The sequence below is a fragment of the Elephantulus edwardii genome, unplaced genomic scaffold, assembly GCF_000299155.1.
Source record: "Elephantulus edwardii isolate Elephantulus edwardi_28Jun2011 unplaced genomic scaffold, EleEdw1.0 scaffold00063, whole genome shotgun sequence".
In the NCBI taxonomy this organism is placed as follows: Eukaryota; Metazoa; Chordata; class Mammalia; order Macroscelidea; family Macroscelididae; genus Elephantulus; species Elephantulus edwardii.
The window spans coordinates 2,530,751-2,552,316 of record NW_006399813.1 but is presented as its reverse complement, the minus strand read 5'-3'; the positions used below and the strand labels follow the sequence as shown (position 1 = coordinate 2,552,316).

The 21,566-nt window shown below is 44.0% G+C and overlaps 1 protein-coding gene across 1 annotated transcript in view; it reads left to right on the top strand.

The window, feature by feature from the left end:
- The first annotated feature begins 809 nt into the window (after positions 1-809).
- The window catches only part of GOLT1A (golgi transport 1A), a 36,580-nt gene continuing 15,823 nt past the window's right edge, over positions 810-21,566 (top strand). The window contains exon 1 of the mRNA XM_006887897.1: positions 810-969. Coding sequence (XP_006887959.1) covers positions 945-969 — 25 coding nt within the window. The 5' untranslated portion in view covers positions 810-944. The remainder of the gene's footprint in view (positions 970-21,566) is intronic.

Below are 21,566 nucleotides of genomic sequence, written 5' to 3'. Positions count from 1 at the left end.
ACTTTAGAGAGGTCCCTAACAGCAGACTTTCCCATCGCGATACGCTTTTTGATTTCCTGACTGCTGGTGCCAAGAGTGTTGACTGTGGAGCCGAACAAACTGACTGGCTTTTGGTTCGGCAGCACAGGTTTTTACCCACTGGGCTCCCTTGAGCGAGTCAGTCTCAAATGGGCAAATATTGCAGAAAATCACTATTATTAAAAGATAAAGAGCGGGTTATACACAGGTAGAATGATTCTTGGATGGTTAGCAGAGATGAAGGGGCGAAGAGGGCAGTAAAAACTAGTATCTAGAAAATAGACACCCATTTGGGTAAAGGAAAAGGCAAGATATAAGGGGATGGTCAGCACAATGTCCCTAAAGGAAAAGAAGGCACAGAACAGGGCTAGAAGGATGAGTGGAAATCAGAATTATAGGGAGGAAGTGGGAAAAGTGGGTGACATAGTGGATATTTATGTTAATATTATAGAACAATGTGTGTGCATGAATGAAACATCAATTTGCTTTGTAACTTTCAAAGTACAATAAAAATAGGAGGGACAAACAAAAATAGAGATACATAGACTCTAAATACTTCCCATACCCTCCAGCAAGCCAAACGTCCTGGGTACTCCTGAGACCTCCATTGCCCGTATTACAGTCCACGTTTTGTAGAGATAAAAGCAGCTGGATTCAGCCTCAGGCTGTGAAGGGGCAGTGGGAAGGACCAGATGGATGGTGCCTTCTCAGGTGGACAGGATATAGGAAAGGAAGCAGTGGCCTCTGGGAAAAGCCAGGTAAAGGGAGGCTGTGGCTTTAAGCAGCTGCACGTTAATGATTGACCAGAGGCCCATTTCACAACTTACCAAGGGTCAGTTTGTCATCAGCATGTACAAGCTCGGTCCTCTCCAATCCTCACCACCTGTCAGCTCCGACCCGGAAGGCCCCCCCAGGCAGACTACGGCATGATCTCCACAACCGAATGGCAGAGTAAGTCCCAGTGCCCCGAGGAAGTGGGCTGGACTTGAGTGTCCAGGGCGGGGTGGCAATGTGGGCTCCCTCGCCGGGATCACTGGGGGTAGTTACAGGTGTGACCTCTGAGCCAATGGCTGGGAGCTGCTTTGTTGGCATCCCTGAGGCAGCAGGGTCCAAGGCTGGGTGTGGTTCCCCTGTATCCAGAGGAACTGGGAGCCCCAGTGCCCAGTGCTTCCAAGGGGGGCTCAGCCAGTCTCTGTCATTCAGACATCTTTCTCTCCAAACCTTGAAGCCCTTGTATGGTTGCAGATCCTTTCTTATCAAACTAAACACTGACGTCTCTCCAAATCCCCATACCCTCACTCCTCTGCTTCCTCCTTCCTCTGAGGGAACATCAAGAGGTGATCCACAGCTCCAGGTGAACTGTGGTTTTGAGGGGAGAAAACGAAGGAGCTCAGATGTCTCAGCCTGTACGGATTGTGCTGCCAACCCAAAGGTCACACTGCTCTGAGGGTTCAAATCCATGAGAGCTCCAGGGAATGAAGATGATGGCCAGTCTCCTGCCATGCAATTCATAGCCTTGGAAACCCAATGCAGGATCAGCTGTGAGTCGGTTCTGATTCGAGCGGAGTGAGCTGTTGTGGAGTTTTGTTTGTTCGTTTGTTTGTATTTCATGTAAGAAGGCCTGGTGGTGCAATGGCTCCGCTGTTAACTGCTAGCTGAAATGCTGGGGTTCTAATACATGTTGGCTCCTTGGAAGAAGCACCTGGTGATCTATTGTCATAAAGATTGCTGCCTAGAAAACCCAATGGGGTCACTCTGAGTCCAACATTGATTTGACAGCACCTTGGGGCGCTATCTAGCTTAGTGGCAAGGAGTTGTACTGCCAACCCAAAACCACATGGTTTGGCTTCATCATTTGCTCCATCAGAGAAAAATAAGCAGTCTCCTCCCATGGTATTTACTGCCTCTGAAAACCCACTGGAGGGTCAGCGATGAGTTGGTTCTGACTCAAAAGTATACAATCGCAAGGGAGCTCCAGGAACAATATCCATTTAAGGACCGATTCAAGCCATTTTTAATTACTTCCTATGCATCGGAAATTGGGACAATGAATAGGGATGACAGAAGAGGAATCGATGCCTTTGAGCTGTGGTGCTGGAGAAGAGCACCGAATATCTATCCATGGACAGCCAAGAGGACAAACAGATATTGGAAGAAATGCAACCAACATGCTCCTTTGAGGTGAAGACGATGAAACTTCATCTCACATATTGGGCATGTGGTAAGGAGGGACCAGTCCTTGGCGCTGCCACCCCAGAGACACCAGCCTTCGAATCCACCAGCTGCTATGTGGGAGAAAGGTGGGCAGACATCCTCTGAAAACCTGCTGAGGGGGTCAGGGACAAGCTGGTTCCAACTTGAAGGCAATGAGTGTTTATTAGCAGAGTTCAGATGACATAATCGCTAGGGAGAAAGGCAATCTCTTCTCGTGCGGTCTACGGCCTCTGAAAACTTTCCAGAGGGGGAGGTACGAGTCAGTTCCGACTTGACGGCAACAAGGGTTTTGCTTGCTGTTTTTTTTTTAAGTAAAATTGTATTTTAATTGGGATTTTAATGAACATTTACAAAGAAGTTAGATTTTCATTCAGTCATTGTTGTCCATTTTACCCCCTTGCTCTTCTTTACCCCTCCTCCAGTTCATTTTTTTAAAATAATATTCATTCATTGTTGCACAATTACCTCCCCTCAGCCCCCTCCCCAGTCTTCTTTGCAATGATATACCTCTTATTCTGGGCTGTTGTCATATGTATAATTCCTAATCATATATTCACTTTAGATAGTTCTTTCTTTCATCTGTTCCAATGCAATGGTCATTATCTATCTACTCTTATTCTCCTCCCAATGCCCCCATGTCAGACCTGCTTCATAACAGAGATTCTAATCAGTTTTTATTCTTTTGTGACTTGAGCTATTTCACTTAGTGTGATGTCCTCCAGGGTTCCCCATGTTGTGCAATGTTTTACAACTTTGGTGTTTTTCAGTGCTGCATAGTATCCCATTGTGTGAATATACCACTGTTTTTCTATCTATTCATTTGGTGATGGGCACTTGGAGCAACAAGTGTTTTGAACATCAGTAAGAAATTTCAGTGAGCTCTGGTGGCCTAGTGGCAAGAAGCAGCACTGCAATCCTAGAGGTGCACACTTCAAACCCACCAGATGCTCTGCTGAAGAAGGAACAATCACCTCCTGTACCAGTCAGATCTGATTTGACGGTACACACATCATAATAATAATAAATTTAAAAAATAAGAAATTTCATTTGAGTGAGATAATTAAAGTCCCTGAGTCCAAGTTACTCATCTATGAACTAGTGATAATATTTATTCCTTCAATGAACAAGCATAATTCTGCTCTATCTACTGTAAGAAATGTGTTGGACATAAGATATAGATAGATGATAGATAGATAGGTATTGATAAAGGTATAGGTATAGATATAGGTAATTTTCTGCTTTGGGAGGGACTGGTGGTGTAAATGGTATAAGCTCTGACTACCAACTGAAAGGCTGGTGCTTTGACTCTACACAAGATGCCTTGGAAGAAAGGCCTGGTGATTTGTTTTCAAAGATCACGGCATCAAAGACCTTGTGGAGAGCTACTCTGCAACATGCAGGGTTGCCATGAGTCAGCATCAACTCCAAGCAATTTTTTAAAAAAAATTCCTTGCTCTTTTTTTAAAAAAATTCTTGTTCTTCCCTCTTGAGAAAGGACACAGATCATTAATAAATAAAGAAGTAAATATATAAGATATGGTGGGAAGTCTTCAGGACAAAAAAATAAAGCCACGCAAGGAATCTAGGAAGTGTGGGGTGGGAGGGATGCCTGTTTCATATAGAATGGTACAGGAAGACTTCATGGAGAAATGCCTTTTAGAGAGACACTTAGAGGAAGTGAGAAAGCAAAACCACATAGCTGTCTAGAAGAAAGTATCACAGGAAGAGGGACCAGTCGCTGGAAAGGATCTAAGGTATTAGCATTCTTCATGTGTTTGAAGATTAACAAAAAGTTGCTGTATGTGGGATGAAGTGAGTAAGAGAGAGAGTGGAGGGGTGTCGGTCTAAGAGAGCACCGGAAGTCCACTCTAAGTACCTGGTGGTGCAGTGTTGTTGGGCTGTCAGTTTGAAGGCTAATGGTTTGAGTTCACCAGCAGGAGAAAGGTGGGCAGTCTCCCTTCTCTCGTAAAGATCCGTGGCCTTGGAAACCACGTGAAGGGTCCCTGTGAGTCAGAATCCACACAACAGCAGTGGGCTGTCTCAGTCTATGCAACATGAGAAACTATTGGAGATTTTGAGGCAGAAGCGTGGCACAGTCCACTTGGAGTTTGTAGGAGTATGTTGGCTGCTGGGCTGAGAATAGAGGTGGAAGGTGAGGACAATGACAAAAGGACGTTCAGTTCTCAGGCAAGAGATGGTGGAGGCTCAGACTACAATGGTAGCAAGGGAGTGGTGGAAAGTAGTCAAAATTTATCCTGTTTTGAGGGAGTTACCGGAATAATTTGCTAATGGGTTTGATGAATGAAGAATGGTAGAGAAAGAAAAGTCCAGAATGCCTCTGGGTTTTTTTTTTATTTGGGGTTTTTTCTTAGCCTGTGCATTTGTTGTTGTGTCCTCAAGTCAACTGTGACTCAAAGTGGCCCTGTGAACCATGGAGCTGAGCCCTGCCCTCTCCGTGCCACCCTCACCATCTTGGATGGACACGAGCCTTTGTTACATTCACTGTGCCAGCCCATCTCGTTGAGGGAGGGTCTTCCTCTCTTTTTCTGACCCCCTACCTTTCCCAACATGATGTTCTTTTCCAGGAACTGTCCCTACATAACAACATGCCAACATTTATGCTTCAAACTATCCTTGTTTCCAAGCAGCACCATGGTTTCACTTTCTCTGAGGCATATTTCTTCGTTGTTCTGGCAATCCATGGGACATTCAGTATTCTTCTTTAACACTGCAACTAAAAAGCATCAATTACTCTGTCATGCTTAGTCATTGCCCAACTTTCAGAGGCATAGAAAGTAATTCAAAAGACCATGGCTTGGATCAGGTGTCCCTTAGCCTTCAAACTGACATCATTGCTCTTCAGCTCTTTGGAGACATCCTTAATAACAGATTTTCCCAGTGCCACACATCCTTTGATTTCTTGGCTGGTGGTACCAAGAGTGTTGATTGTGAATCCAAGTAAGAGGAAATTGTTAACAGATTCAATCTTTTCCCCATCTATCATGATGCTGCCCATTGGTCCAATGGTGCAGATTTTTTCCCCCTTCTTCTTTCCAATTCCTTGATGTTGAGATATAATTCTTACTGAAGGCTCTAATTTTTTATCTTCTCCGGCAAGCATTTCAAGTCTTCACTTTCAATGAGTAAGATTGTGTCATCTGCATAACGCAGATTGTTGATGCATCTTCCTCTAATCCTGAAGCCACATTCTTCATCATAAAGCCCAGCTTCTCAAATGATTGAGTTGCTTGAAATACAGATTGAACAGGTAAGGAGAAAGGATACAGCCCTGAATACCCCGCCCTGATTTTAAACCATGCATTGTTCTCACTCTATTCGAACAACAGCTTCTTGGTGTAGGTATAGGTTCCCCATGAAGACAATTAGGTGTACGGGACTCCCAGTCTTCTCAATGTCAGCCATAATTTGCTGTGACGGATCAAGTGAAGAGAAAGCAGAAGTTGGGTTTTAGATGTGTTAAGTCTGATGTGCGGTTAGACACCCAGCTGCGGTGTCAACAAGGAAGTTTGATATAAGAATCTGGAATTCCAGGCCCGAGTGGGAGGGAGAAATTTGGGACTTACCAACATTTTGAGAGAGCTCTGGGGCCCTCATGGAAAGGGAGTTGCCTGGTTATCCCACAGAGAGACGGTTTGAACTCACCAGCTTCTCTGAGGGAGAAAGGTGATCAATCCCCTTCTGCATAATTTAGAGATTCTGAAAACCGTCTGGAGGGTCAGCTCTGAGTCGGTCACTACTTGATGTCAATGACTGAACCAGCATCTTGTTGTTGTTAGGTGTCATTGAATCGACTCCACCTCAGAGCGCTGTGAACAGTGGATCTGAACCTTGCCACCCGCCTGTGCCATCCTCATCATCTCTGCTATTCCTGGGCCCAGTGTTACAGTCACTGTGTCAGCCCATCTCATTGAAGGTCTTCTCCTCCTTCAGTGACCCTCCACCCTCGCAAACATGTCTTTTTCCAAGGACTGGTCCTTCCTGACAATATGCCCAAAATATGCCAAATGAGCTCTCACCACTCTTGCCACTAAGAAGCACCCTGGCTGTACTTCCTTTAAGACATATTTGTTTCTTGGAGAAACCAGTGTAAGGATAGCGTTTAAAACCATGGACATTCATGAGACCACTTAGGGAAGGTTTCTGAGTCTCAGCACTACTGCACATCTGGGGCAGGACAACTGTCTATTTTGGGGGCCGCCAAATAACCTGTGCATTTGAAGGGTTTTAGCAGCAACCCTGACCCACTAGATGTCAGTGGTAAGCTCCCTCCTAGAACACCAATCAACAATGTCTCCAGACTTTGTCTAGTGTCCTCTGGGGCAGGGTGGGGGTGGGGGGGATCCTGCCTCCCTCCCCTTTGAGAACCCTTGACCTAGAGATAAAAAATCCAGAGAAGTCTGAGGCCTGAACCTAGTAGCATGCCAGCATTTTATTGATCCAATTAGCGTACAAGTGAATGTGCTCTTTGTAAACATGAAGAAATCTGTGAAGAATGTGGCAAGCCCTATGAGAGAGCAATGAGCCACTGGGGATTTAGGTCAAGAGTGGAGTGTTTCCCTGAGGATGTGACATCTGAGCTGTGGCCTGAAGGATGTGTACACATTAGACAGAAGACTTGAAGGAGGAAGAGTGCTTCAGGGAAGGAAATCTCATCTACAAAGGTCCTGGGGTCAGAGGCTCCTAGCAGGAACCCAGTAGAGCAACTTTGTTGTAGGGCAGTGGGTGCGAGGAAATGGGGTTGGACAAGCAGGTCTGGGCTCAGCTGTGTGGAGCAGGGATACCCTGTTATAGATAGGAAGTTCTCAAAACTTTATTCTAAGTCTGGAGAGAAGCTGACGATTATGAACAGTAGAAGTAATACGGCTTGACTGTGTGCTTCCTAAATTACTGACTGCTGGGGAAGGAATAGGGCAGCAGCAAGAATGAAGCAGGACACTGACACGGGGTGTTGCAGGAGTTCCGGGAAGAAACAACAGTGGCTCAGGACTGAGTGGAAAGAGTGGTGAAACGTGGCCAGCTTTCAAGGAACATTTTGGAACAAGAATCAATAATAATGGACAGTTGTGGACGGAATGGGAGAGGGGCAGAACGAGCCAGGAAAGAGAATCAGGAATGGTTCTCAGTCAGGGACACGAGGACTGATGGCCTTTGAGGAATATTGAGGAGGCAGAGGCTTTCAGGAAGGACAATCAATAGCTTCGTTTTGGATCGGTTGCATTCGCAACCCCCGAGAGAATAGCAGCACATGTGCCATGTAAGCTGTTGGGTAGGAGCGTGGAAGGCTACAGAGACGTATGGATTAAAAAGAAAATAAGGATATAGTGCGCTGTGTTGTTTAAAGGCACAGGAGAGGTATGAACCTGGGATGGAAAGAGAAGTGAGCTCAGATCCAAACTTCGAAGAATTCAAATGCAAAGAGGGAGAGAGAATAGGACCTGGTCAGAATGCCTGAAGGCAGGTGGCCAGGGCTGCAGAGAGAAAATGAATATTTCCAAGGAGTGGTCAGCTGCTGGCTGATCGGACTGCTGTCTACCCATTAGGCGAAGTCTTAACATGGAGGTTATTGATGGACAGAAGCTAGAATGGACTGAAGTGTTTAGTTGAAGTCAGTTTTTCTAGATCCACATTTAAAACTCACTGATTCTGACCCCCAGTGACCCTCCGTCAGGTTCCTAAGGATGTAAATATTTTTTTTCTTAAAAAATATGGACCGTTTCACAAATTTGTGTGTCGTCCTTGCGCAGGGACCATGCTAAAGGATGTAAATCTTAACGGGAGGAAACTGGCCAACTTTCTCCAAATTGAGTTGCTGGCAGATTCGAACCAAGCACACCACCACTTCAGAATATTCCAGCAGGACGCTGAGAGTCACATCATGGGGCTGAAACCCTGGATCTTCCGGTTTGCTGAACTGACGTTTCTGTTTTCTCCGTGAATTGAGGCTAATAGCAGTGCCTCCTCCATGGGTGATGTATGTCACAATCCCTCACAAATAGGAGGATTTAGAAAGGATCCTGTGGTGGGGAGCTCTGGTGGCCTAGTAGCAAGGAGCTGCAACTACAATCCCAGAGGTGCACGGTTCGAATCCACCAGATGCTCTGCCGGGGAAGGAGGGACAATCTCCTCCTGTACCAGTCAGATCTGATTTGACGGTACACTCACACCAAAATAATAAAATTTTAAAAAAAGAAAGGATCCTGTGGAATAACAGATGAGCAGGCGGCTGGAAGGCAGAGGTCAGCTATTTGAGCCCATTGATCACTCTTTAGGAGGAAGAAGTGGGGCTTCCTTAAAGATTTCACCCTTGGAAATCTTAGGGGACAGTTCTGCTCTGTTCTATTAAGTGATTATGAGTCAGATTCAATTCAAAGGCTACAGGCTCTATGACTCAAAGGAACAGAATTTATTCTCTTGCGTAGAAGATAGAAATCTGAATTCAGCATGTAGGTCTGGCCATACTTCCTCTGACGGCTTTAAAGGGAAGATTCTGTCTCTCCCAGTTTCTGGAAGCCCAAACGTAGCGTGGCCCCGTGGTGGAAGGATGAGGAATTCCACTTCTGTAAAGGCCTTTGCTCAGTGCAGCAAGGCGCCCATCTCTGCCTCTGGTCTTCACATAACTATCTTCTCTGCACCTTTCTGTCTTTGTCTATTTTCTATGTAAGAACACTGCTTATATCTTTCACATTTGAAACGGTGGAGGGTCAGCGAAGGAAAGGAAGACCCTAATCCAGGTGGACTTACCCAGTGACTGCAGAAACGAGCTCGAGTGAGTCAGGAGCTGTGAGGACGGCCCAGGACAGGACAGGGTTCAGATCCATTGTTCACAAGGTCGCTATGGGTCGCTATGGACACCTAACAACAACGAGTTATATCTGGATTAAGATCCACCCCATCCTAGGAAGACTTCATCCTAACTGATTGCATCTGCAAAGCTCTTCTTCCAAATAAAGCCACATTCCTAGTTACAGGAAGTTAAGGGTTCAAGATATCTTCTGAGAGGAATGCAGTTCACTCCATAACAGGTGGTTATGAAAATTAAATGAGCTAATTAATATGTTTCAAGCTCGGAGATGGTGCCTGCCACATGGGATGCACTCATGAGTGCGAACTATTATCACCACTCATCATGCTTGTTAATTTGTTAACTGTGAATGCTGGTGTGTCCTCTTCCCATCCCCCTCCTTCCTCTTCCTGAACAGTTCAGTCCTAGAGCCGTCAGTGGCCCTGTGCCACTGTGCTGCTCGTACTCACTGCCGTCAAGTCAGGTGGCTCTCCAGAGGGTTCTCTGAGGCTGTAAATTGCACAGGAGGAAATGGCCCATCTTTCTCCCTTAGAACTGAGGAATCAAGCCACCAGAAAACCACCTCAACTCCTTACAGAGCTACACACCAGGGCTCACCCTATAGGACTCTATAGGACACAGTAAAACTGCCCATAGTTTTCAGGGCTGTGAATCTTATCTGAAGCCGACTGTCATATTTTTTCCTCCCATGAAGAAGTTGGTGGGTTCAGACCACTGACCATTGGGTTAGCCACTGCATCAACCAGGGACAACAGTGACAGAAGAGAGGAGGTGACCCAGAGAGGGTGTTAGAGACCCAGCAGGATGAGAAGGGTATTCACGTGACAGGTGGCCTGGTGCAAGGTGTCATAGCTAAAGCAGAGAGAGGAGGGCATCCCCAAGGGGCTGGAGTCAAGGATGGAGAGTAACTTTGCAGTAGAAGAGACTGTAATTAAATGGAATTGAAAGAATGGTCAATTTAGAGCAAGAAGGGAGGGGGAGGGGTAAAACGCACAATGAATGAATGAAAGTCTAACTTCGTTATTGTTATGTGCCGCCGAGTCACTTGTGACTAATAGCGACCCTATGTACCAGAGCCCTAAACCCTGCTCTATCCTGTCCCAACCTCACTATCTCTGACACACTTACTCCCACTACCCCAATCACTGAATTGATCCATCTCATCGAGGGTCTTCCTCTCCTGCGCCATCCCTCCACTCTCCCAAACATGATGTCTCTCTCCAAGGACCAGTCCCTCCTTGCAACATGCCCAAAGTATGTCAGACGAAGCTTCAGAATCCTTAACTCCAAGAAGCATTTCGGCTTCACCCTCTCCAGGACAAACCTGTTTGTTCTCCTAGTAGTCCATGGTATATTCAACACTCTTCTCCAGCACCACTGCTCAAAGGCATCAATTCTCTTTCTATTTTCCCTAGTTACTGTCCAGCTCTCCAATACATAGCACGCAATTGCGAAGACCATAGCCCTGATCAGGCACACCTTAGTCTCCAGCCTGACATCATTGCTCTTCAGTACTCTGTAGAGGTCCTTGACAGCTGACTTTCCCAGTGCAATTCATCTCTTTATTTCCTCACTGCTGGTAGAAAGGATGTTGACTGTGGAGCCAAGCAAACTAAAACTGTTAATTATCTCAATCTCTTCACCATCCATACTGATGCTGCCAATTGACCCAATGGTGAGAATCTTTGTTTTCTTGATGTTGAGCTTCAATCCATATTGAAGTCTGCAGTCTTTGGCCTTCTGCAGCAAGCGCTTCAGGTTCTCCTCAGTTTCAGCAAGCAGGGTTGTGTCATCTGCATAACACAGGCTGTTGAATCTTCCACCAATCCTGATGCCACATTCCTCCTCGTACAGCCCAGTGTCCCAGATGATCTGTTCTGCATACAGATTGTTAAACGTATGACAGAATCCATCACTGGCAGACATCCTTCCCAATTTTGAATCATGAAGGGTCTCCTTGCTCTGTTCTGACAACTGCCTCTTGGTCCAAGTATAGGTCTCGCATAAGCACAATTAAACGTTCTGGGATTCTCATTCTTCTCAGAGTCAGCCATAGCTTGTGATGCACACAGTCAAAAGCCTTTGCATAGTCAATCAAGCACAGATAGACATTCTTCTGGTTTTCTCTACTTTCTGCCAAGATCCATCTAACATTAGCTATAATATCCCTAGTACCATCACCTCTTCTAAACCCGGTCTGCATATCTAGCAGGTCTCTGCTGATGTTTTTCTCCAATCTTTTTTGGATAATTTTCAGCAGAATCTTGCTTGCATGTGATATTAATGATATTGTTTAATAATTTCCACACTGTCACACCTTTCTTTGCAATAGGAACAAATATCAATCTCTTCCTGTCAGCTGGCCAGCTGGCTGTCCTCCAGATTTCTTGGCACAACTTAGCACATCCAGGGGAGTGTCTGTTGAAATATGTCAATTGGTATGCTGTCAACTCCTGGAGCTGTGTTTTTTTTTCCAATTCTTTCGAGCAACTTGAACTTTCTCCTTCATCACCACGATCTCTTGTTCATACATTATTTCATGAAATCCTTCTGTGTCAGCCAATTCCTTCTGGTACAGTGACTCTGTATATTCCTTTCATCTTCTTTTAATGCTTCTTGTATCATTTAATACTTTGCCTAAAGCATCCTTAAATATTGCCACTCATGGCTTGAATTTGGTTTTCAATTTCTTCAGCTTAAGAAATGCTTTTGATTTTCTGACTCCAGCTCTTTACATATTTCATTATAATACCTTGCTGTGTCATCTCGAGCTGCCCTTTGACATTTTCTGTTCAGCTCCTTAATTTCTTGATTTCTTCCTTTAGCTTTGGCTTCTCGGAGCTCTAATGCAATATTCAGAGTCTCATCTGACATCCATCTTGGTCTTCCTCTTCAGCCTTTGTAATGATCTTTTGCATTCTTCCTGGATGATATTCTTGATATCCTCCCAGAGCTCATTTGGTCTACTCTCATTGGTGCTCAAGGACTCAAACCTGTTCCTGAGATGGTTTTGAAATTCGAGTGGGATAGACTTAAGGTCAAATTTTGGTTCCTGTGGATTTGATTTCATTTTCTTCAACTTCAGCTTGAACTTGCATATGAGTAGTTGGTGGTCTATCCCACAATCAGCACCTGGCCTGGTTTTCACAGCTGATATTGAGCTTCTCCAGCGATTCTTTACACAAATGTAATCTATTTGATTCCTAAGCATACCATCAGGCGAAATCCATGTGTATAGACTGTGTTTTGTTTCTTATAAAAGGTATTTGCAATTAATAAATCATTAAATGTTCAGAATTCTATCATTCTATCTCCAGCCTAATTTCTAACACAGAGTCCATGTTTTTCACTTGCTGATCCTTCTTCCCTGTTCCCAACTTGTGCGTTCCAGTTACCCATTATTATCTATGCATGTCGATTATATGTTTGATTGATTTCTGAGTGCAAAAGTTGGTAGAAATCTTCAATTTCCTCTTCTTTGGCTCTAGTTGTCGGTGCATATATTTGAATGATAGTGGTATTCACTGGACTTCCTTGTATGTGTATGGATATTATCCTGTCGCTCACCACATTGTATTCATGATGGACCTAGAAATGACTTTTTTAATTATGAATCCATTTTTTTCTCACCTTTTCACTCCAGCATAGCAGACCACATGATCACCTGATTCAAAATGTCCCATACCAAGCCATCTCACTTTGCCAATACCAAGTATATCAATATTTACGCATTCCATTTCTTTCTTAACAACTTCTCTGTAAATGTACTTAAAATCACAAAATAAAATTTTATTTATTTAAAAAAAAAAGAATGGTCAATTTAAATTATGCTTTGCCTGACAGGATGCAATAAGAAGAATACAATTTTGTCATTTATGGTATTTCTGCCAAAAGTGCATAACCTGTGGACACACTGAATGTATATTCTAAATTACTGTATTAGAATAATATTATATATTATTATAAACTAATTGTTGTTGTTGTTGTTGCTGTTATGTGCCATCGAGTTGTCTAATATATACATTATATATGATAAAATATATTCTTGTTGAGTTGATTTCAACTCATGTGTGTCAGAACTACTTGCTAGGATTTTCATGGCCGTGATTTTTCCAGAAGCAGGTCTCCAGGCCCTTCTTCTGTGGCACTGCTGAGGGACGGGCTTGAACCACCAACTTATAAGGTCATTGCTGTGTGTGTGGTCGAGTCAAATCAACTCATAGCAGACCCTCCTGCAGGTTTTCAGAGGCAGTAAATTGCACTGGAGAAGACCATCCATCCTTTTCCTTCAGAGCAGCTGGTGGATTTGAACTGCTTGCCTTCAGGATTGCAGCACAGCTTTTTTGCCACCAAAGCTCCTTTTCAAGCTGTAGTTGAACCTAAACCCTCTGTACCACCCATGGAGCTGATGAAACAGCAGACAGCCAACAGCTGGACATCTGCAGCATAACTGAGCTGAATCTTCAAAAATGCCATGGCTGTGAAAATCAAGACCAAAAAAGTGTTCCAGGAACTCTGGTGGCCTACTGGCAAGAAGCTGTACTGCAATCTCAGAGGTATATGGTTCGAATCCACCAGATGCTCCACTGTAGAAGGAGAGACAATCTCCTCCTGTACGAGTCAGATACGATTTGATGGCGCGCGCGCGCGCGCGCGCACACACACACACACACACACACGCCAGATGAAAGAAGACAGTGACGACACCAGACAACCAAACACAATGCCTGGCGTTTTTGTTGTGGAAGAGATCCTTCTGAACACTGATAAAACTTGAATGGTGCCCGAGAGCCAGGTGGTAGTCAGGTATCATTGTTAATGTCCAGATTTTGACATCTGTAGCCCGGCAATATAGGAGAATAAGGGTGGGGGGGGGCGAGTTGCAGGGTGGGAATCACAGCAGAGGATTCAGGGATGCTGAGATACCAGTTAGCAACTACTTTCAAATTGTCCTGGAAAGAAAAATGTCTCTGAACCGTATTCACAACTTTTCTGAACACTCGTGATTGTTAAACAATAGATTAAAAGGAGGAAGGGAAAAGGAAATAGGATTTTGAGAGTCCCTGCTCAGTCTCAAGAGGACTCTGGTGGCGTGTGCGGTAGAGAGTTACTCTGCTAACCCATAACCAGAAGACCATGCTACTCTGGAGGTTCAAATCCAACAGCAGCAGCAGCTCCGCAGGAAAGAAGGTTGGCAATTCCTCTTGTGTAATCAATCGCCTTGGAAAATCAATGGAGGGTCAGCTAGGAGTTGGTTCTGACTAAACAGTGATAAGTTTTTGACAGTTTTCAACTACTGGGTTGAAAGTGGAAAAGGGAACAGCCAACTCATCTGTGGTAAGGACTGCAGGCTATGGGCGCTGCTTGGCAGTGGTGTCTGCAGCATCCAGCTACCTTTAACTGTCATCCCAGGGATGCCTAATGCAGATCTGTCAAGTGTGAGGTCTCATCTACTCGCTAGGTGGCGCCCTCGAGAGCCGGCCTGGATGAGCAATTCCCTCTCCCGGCCTCCTTCTCTGCTTGGCTGCACGTGTCATAACTCTGGCCGAGATCCAGGAGGGGGGACCTTAGCCCATCTGCCTGGATTACGAAGTTCAAAGACTCCAAGTACTTTGTCACTCAGGGGAGCATCTCTGTAGCACGCCCTCCCGCTTTCTCTGCCTTGCTGGAGCAACTCCCAGCTGGATAACTTGAGTGAGATCAATAAGGCACTTGGATCAGAGGAAGCAAGGGTGAGAGTTTCTGACCCTTTCTGTGAGCATTTGTGTAGGTGTCCACTTGTGCGCTGAGCCCTGGAGCTGGTAAACCTGGGCCGTAAACAATGCTGCCCCCATCAGGAAAATCCTGGAACTGCATGAGCCTTGGGTGAAATGGGTGAGGCAAGACGCAAGCCACTGAATCATTGCCTAAGAAACTCTTCTATTGGGGAAAGAAATAACCTCTGAATTTGAGACTCTTATGCTATTCACTAAAATATTACTAAGAGGCTGTTATTTAGTGTGTATTGGGTGAAGATATGTCATTTTAACAAAGAAAAATGAAAACCCAAAAAGATGTTCAAGTTGTGTTTCTATATGAAAACACCTACTGAGGGAGACTGACCAGAAAAGTTATGGTTAGAACTGGAATCAATGAGAGATAATTTGTGGAAAGTATAACCACATTTTAAGTTACAAGCATAAAAGCCTGAAACACCTTTATCATTCAGAATAAATAAAGATGTATGGTTGTGGTCTTCCCCTACAATAACCTACCCTCTTAAGGAAAGGAAAAAAAACTAACAAAACAAACAGCCCACAACTCTTGCTTCTAAGATTTTGATCTGAATAGAAAACAGGCAGGATGAGTTCCTCCAAGATGGTGGCTGACCACGCACGCAGCTTTGAATGTTGTGTGAGCACCATCTTCTTCCTATCAAATCCAAAACTTCACTCCTGTCAAGTTGATTCCAACTCCTAGCAAGCCTACAGGACAGAGTAAAACTTCCCCATGCCAGGGTTTCCAAAGCTATAAATCTTTACAGAAGCAAACTGCCTCATCTCCCTCCTATGGAACTACTGGTGGATTCAAACTTCTGGCCTTTGGATTAGTCTAGTGTTTAACTGCTATTCCACAAGTGCTCCTGCCTGTTCCTTCACTCACTCTCGCTCATTGTCACCTAATTGGAGCTGACCCTTAGCTGACACTCAGTGGGTCTCTGAGGCTTAAAATGCCCATCCTGAGGCACTCCTGGTGGATTTGACCCACTGGAGAGGCATAGATTTTGGGTCAGCATTGCAGCTCCTTGGAGACCCCCCCCCCCGAGTTTCCTGTCTGTTTTCTATTCATGTCAGAATCCACCAGATCTGGGTGCTGTGCTGCACTTGTTTCCATAAACTATGATTGAATCTTTTTGCACGAGTTCAGAGTCTGGGACAGATCTCATTTCTATATGCTCAATGATCCTTTTAAATAAGCTTGTTGGCTTTGTTTCTGTATTGGCACTATTCTAGTCTTCCCAAAATCTGCATGCTAACAGATTGTGAAAAATGTTCTCCACAGATAATCATGTTGTTTTTGTTTTCTTCAGTTGGAAGTGTAATTTAGCCAGTAAATAATGGTTTATGTTGTTGTTAGATGTCATCAAGTTCACACACACACACACAGAGGCTTGAACATGACAGAGAACATGATCACACAGGATAGAACAGGGCTTCAACCTGTTATTCATAGGGTCACTATGATTCAGTCCATTCAACTAACACCACCCCACCCCACCCCCACTGCACCCCACACACTCTCCAAACGCAAGCACATATCTTTTTTTCTCTTAAAAAATTAAATGGATTTTTCTCCTCACTTTAAACATTATCTATGAAAACATGGTAATAATGCCAATGTCACATATGCTGTGAATTCTAAGCTGTTACTTAACAAATCCAAGGAAGTTTCTGTTGTTCAAAAGTATGTATATGGATTTTTATTTTTATTTTTTGGCTTTTAAAAAATTTATCGAATCTCAATTTAAAAAAAAAAAACTAAGCCATTTTGAATAAAGAAATAAAGTTAAACATTTTGTAGTTTAGAAAGATCATCTTTAGGTGAGCTCTGGTGGCCTAGTGGCAAGAAGCTGTACTGTAATCCCTGAGGTGCATGGTTCAAACCCACCAGATACTGTGCTGGAGAAGGAGGAACAATCTCCTCCTGTATCAGTCAGATCTGATTTAATGGTACACACACAAATAATAAAAAAATTTAAATAAAAAAAGAAAGATCATCTTGACACCTTCCTCACCATAGTATATACTTTATGTTAATTTCCCCCCTATTTAATATTTTGTTAGTATGTTCCTCCCCCTCCCCCAGTCTTTATTAGTGGACTTTACCCTATTTTGTTAGGTACTGTGAGTCCACTACTCCTCATAGTGCCTCTATGAACCACAGATCTAACCTTGGCCCAATCCTGGGCCATGCTCATGATCTCGATATGTTCCAGCCCACTGTTACAGTCACTGTGCCCATGCATCTTGCCGGGGGTCTTCCTCTCTTTCCATGACCCTCCACCTTTTCCAGCCTGACCAGCCCATCCTGACAATATGCTCAGAGTATGTGAGATGAAGTTTCACCATTGCTGGCTCTAAGGAATGCCGTGCTTGTACTTCCTCCAACACAGAAAGTGGAGATTTGGCTCTTTTGCAGCCCTCTCCCCTCACATGCACACATATGCCTTTGCAATCTACGGATAATTTATCTATCTGTTGAGTTGTTTGTTTGGGGTTGCCTGTCGTCCCCCACCCCAAACTTTCTTTCAGATCCTTTGCTTTCTTAGTCCTGCATCTTCTTGGCTTTCCTTCCTGTTTCCGGGTGTGTGTCACATCGTCCTTCAGGTTGCCAGACTAGAACATTTGGAGGCTCTTGCATATCTGAACACATTTCTTACTCAACCTCTTTTTAGTTGATCACTTGGCCAGGCAGCGATTTTTAGGTTTGGCTTCCTATCCTCTCAGTTTTGAAGGCAGTGAGTGCTGCATCATAAACTAGCGGCATCGTTGTGCTGCTGGGGCTAGGATGCACTGCTATCCTGGGTCCTCTACCTGCCCTATGCTTTGATATGGACATGCTGATGATTTCCTTTCTCACTGGTGCTTGGAAACTTCATGATAATTTATCTTGGGGGGGAATTTAAAATATTTCTTTTCAGGTTGGGAAACTTGTGTTCTTCATTAGTTGGTGAGTTTTAAAATATAAAATGGCAGATTCATATTTTTGTTTGTTACTTAATAGGTATTTATGTGTCCTTGTTTTGTGGTAGGCACTTGGCTATTTTATGGACTGTCAAATTGGAACTCACCAAATCTGACCGTCCAGTGGGTTTTCAGAAACAGTAAATCTCACTGGAGGAGATTGCCCATTCTTCTCTAGAAGACTGACTCAAAAATTTAAACTAGCTGCCTGTGGATTCACAGTGCAACTTCTTACCACAGCTCCTTCTTGTTATGTGCCTTCGAGTAGCTTGTGACTCTATGTACAACAGTTCTGAACCCTGCTCTATTTTGAGTCAATCTTATTGTCTCTGATACACCTACCCCCTTTACCCCAGTCACTGAGTCAATCTATCTTATCCAGAGTCTTCCTCTCTTGTTCTGTCCCTTCTAAGCATGATGTTACTCTCCAAGGACTGGTCCCTCTTCGCAACATGTCCAAAGTATGTCAGATTTCAAAATCCTTGCCTCTAAGGAGTAGCCTGGTTTCACCCTCTCCAGAACAGACCTGTTTGCTCTCCTAACAGTCCATGGCACCATAATTCAAAGGTATCAATTCTTCTTCTATCATCCTTAGTCATTTTCCATCTTTCTGATGCATAGCAAGGAATTGCCAAGACTGTGGCCTGGATCAGGTGCCCCTTTAGTCTCTAGACTGATATTGTTGCTCTTTAGCACTCTAATGAGAGAGGTCCCTGACAGATTTCCCTAATGCAATTTGTCTTTTAATTTCCTGGCTGCTAGTACCAAGAGTGTTGATTGTGGATCCATGCAAGCAGAAACCTGTTAGTCTCAAACTCTTCACTGTCTATCATGTTGCTGTCAATTGAACCAATGGTGAGAATATTTCTTTTTTTTAATTTCATTTTAGTGTGTGTGTGTGTGTGTGTGTGTGTGTGTGTGTGTGTACCGTCAAATCAGATCTGACTGGCCCTCCTTCTCTAGCAGAGCATCTGGTGGATTCGAACAGCGCCCCTCTGGGATTGCACTGCAGCTTCCTGCCACTAGGCCACCAGAGTTCCCCTTGAGAATCTTTGTTTTCTTGATATTGAGCTTCAATCCATATGGAAGGCTGCAGTCCTTGACCTTCTCTAGCAAATGCCTCAGGTCCTCCTGAGCTTCGGCAAATAAGGTTGTGCCATACGCATAAACACAGGTTGTTGATGAGTCTTCCTCTAATCCTGATGCCACATTCCTCCTCATAGAGCCCAGCCTCTTGGAAGATCTGTTCTGCATATAGATTGAAAAGGTATGGAGATAGGATGCATCCCTAGTGTATACTTTTCCTGATTTTGAACCATCCAGGGTTTCCTTGCTGTCTGCTGACTACTGCCTCCTGGTCCTTTTTGGTATAGTGACTCAGTGTACTCCTTCTTTTTTTTATTACTTTCCCTCCCCACTTCTTGTGTACTGTTGCATTGGATCCTTCTCCAGGGAGCATCTGGTGGATTCAAAGCGTGCTTATTTGGGATGGCAGTGCTGCTTCTTGCCACTAGGCCACCAGAGCTCCCTTTCTTTCTATCTTCTTTTGGTGCTTCCTGGGTCATTCAGCATTCTACCCATAGCGTCCTTAAGTATTGCAACTTGAGGCTTGAATTTGTTCTTCAGTTCCTTCAGCTTAAGAAATGCTGAATGAAGCCCCAATCAATGAGCTGCTGCCTCCGCTGCCTCTGAAGACTGAGCTGCCTCCCTCTGGAGCCCCCTTGCTTCCCGACGCTCACTCCGTACCCCTTGCCCGCCTTCTCCCACCACCTTCTTCCGCAGGCCATTTCCACTGAGGAAAAGGAATCGTATGGTATGTCTGCTATCCATATCCTCCACTCTTTTGACCCCTTTGCTGATGCATGTAAGGGTGATGCCCTGCTTCCTACTGGGACTGAGGATTATACCCATATAAGAATTCAACAGAGAAATGGCAGGAAGACCCTTACAACTGTCCCAGGGATCAGTGACGATTAAGATCATTGGTGTCTTCAGCCCAGCAAGGCAGGCAGAGCTGAGGAGTGAGATGGGACATCTAGCTTGCCACCAAGGTCTTAGTTCTTTCTGACCAGACATAATCCTGAAGCCTTGGCTGTCCCAGAAAACACCAGGATGTGAGGCAAACTTCAGAGTTAAACTTTTTTTATTTTATTTTTTTTAAATTTTATTATTTTTGTGCATGTGCCATCAAATCAGATCTGACAGGTACAGGACGAAATTGTCCCTCCTTCTCCGGCACAGCATCTGGTGGATTTGAACCGTGTACCTCTGGGATTGCAGTACAGCTTCTTGCCACTAGGCCACCAGAGCGCCCCTCAGAGTTAAACTTTTGACAAGGGAACAAGCTGACTTATCAGTCCTAGCTAGCTGTGGAGCTTGCAGCTTGATAGAAACATCTGCCCAATGCCCTGTGAAGGAACAACTCGTTCTTCCCCCACCCCCTTCAGCTTTAATGTTATGTAATGTATTTAAACTCTTATTTAAATAAAACTTGTTATCAGAAACAAACAAACAAGCAAAAACCAACACCTGAATGAGTTTGGCCCTTTTGATTTTCCAACTCTAGTTCTTTACACATTTCATGATGACATTTTGCTTGGTCTTCCCGTGCTCCCTTTGAAATCTTCTATTCAGCTCCTTAACATCTTTATTACTTCCCTCTGCTTTGACTTCTCAGCACTCTAGTGCAATATTCAGAATCTCTTCTGACATCCACTTTGGCCTTTTCGTCTTCCTCCGTCTTTGAAGTGACGTTTTGCATTCTTCATGGATGATATTCCTGATATTCTCTCACAGCTCATCTGGTCTTCACTCTTTAGTATTCAAGGCCTCAGATGTGTTCCTGAGATGGTCTTTACATTCAGGAGGGATAGTCTCAAGACCAAACTCGGATTCTTGTGGATTTGACTTGATTTTCTTTAGCTTCAGTTTGGACTTGCGTACAAGTAGTTGATGATCTGCTCCACAATCAGCACCTGGCCTACATTTTACAGCTGATATTAAGCGTCTCCAACAATTTTCCCCCCATATATGTAATCAGTCTGATTCTTGTGTAGGCTATCAGGAGAAGTCCATGTGTATAGCCACCATTTATACTTCTTATAGAAGATATTTGCAATGAATAAACCATTGATTGTACATAATTCTATCATTCTGTCTCCAGACTCATTTCTGTCACCAACTCCATGTTTTCCAACTACAGATCTTTCTTCCTTGTTTTCAACTTTGCATTCCAGCCAGTCGCCCATTATTACTAATGTATTTTGGTTGCATGCTCAATCGATTTCTGATGGCAACAGTTGGTAGAAATCATCTATTTCCTCCTCTTTGGCTGTGATTGTCGGTGCATAAATTTGACTGATAGTGGTATTAACAGGTCTTCCTTGTTGTATGTGTATGAATAGGATAGTACAACATTGTATTTCAAGATGGATCTAGAAATGGTCTTTTTAACTATAAATGTGACCCCGCTTTCCCTCACCTTTTCATTTCCAGCGTGGTAGATTAAAAATATCCCATGCCAAAAAGTGTTTGGTAATGACATGTCAGATAAAGGACTTTTATCTAGAACTTATAAAATACTTGAGCACGACAACAAGATAAAGGTAAATAATCCAATAAAAAATGGGCACAGGATATGAAAAGACACTTCACCAAAGAAGACATTCAGATGGCCAACAAGCACATGAATAAATGTTCAAAATCCCTAGCTCTGAGGGAGATGCAAATCAAGACAACTATGAGATATCATCTCACCCCCGTAAGAATAGCAAAATTTAACAGAACAG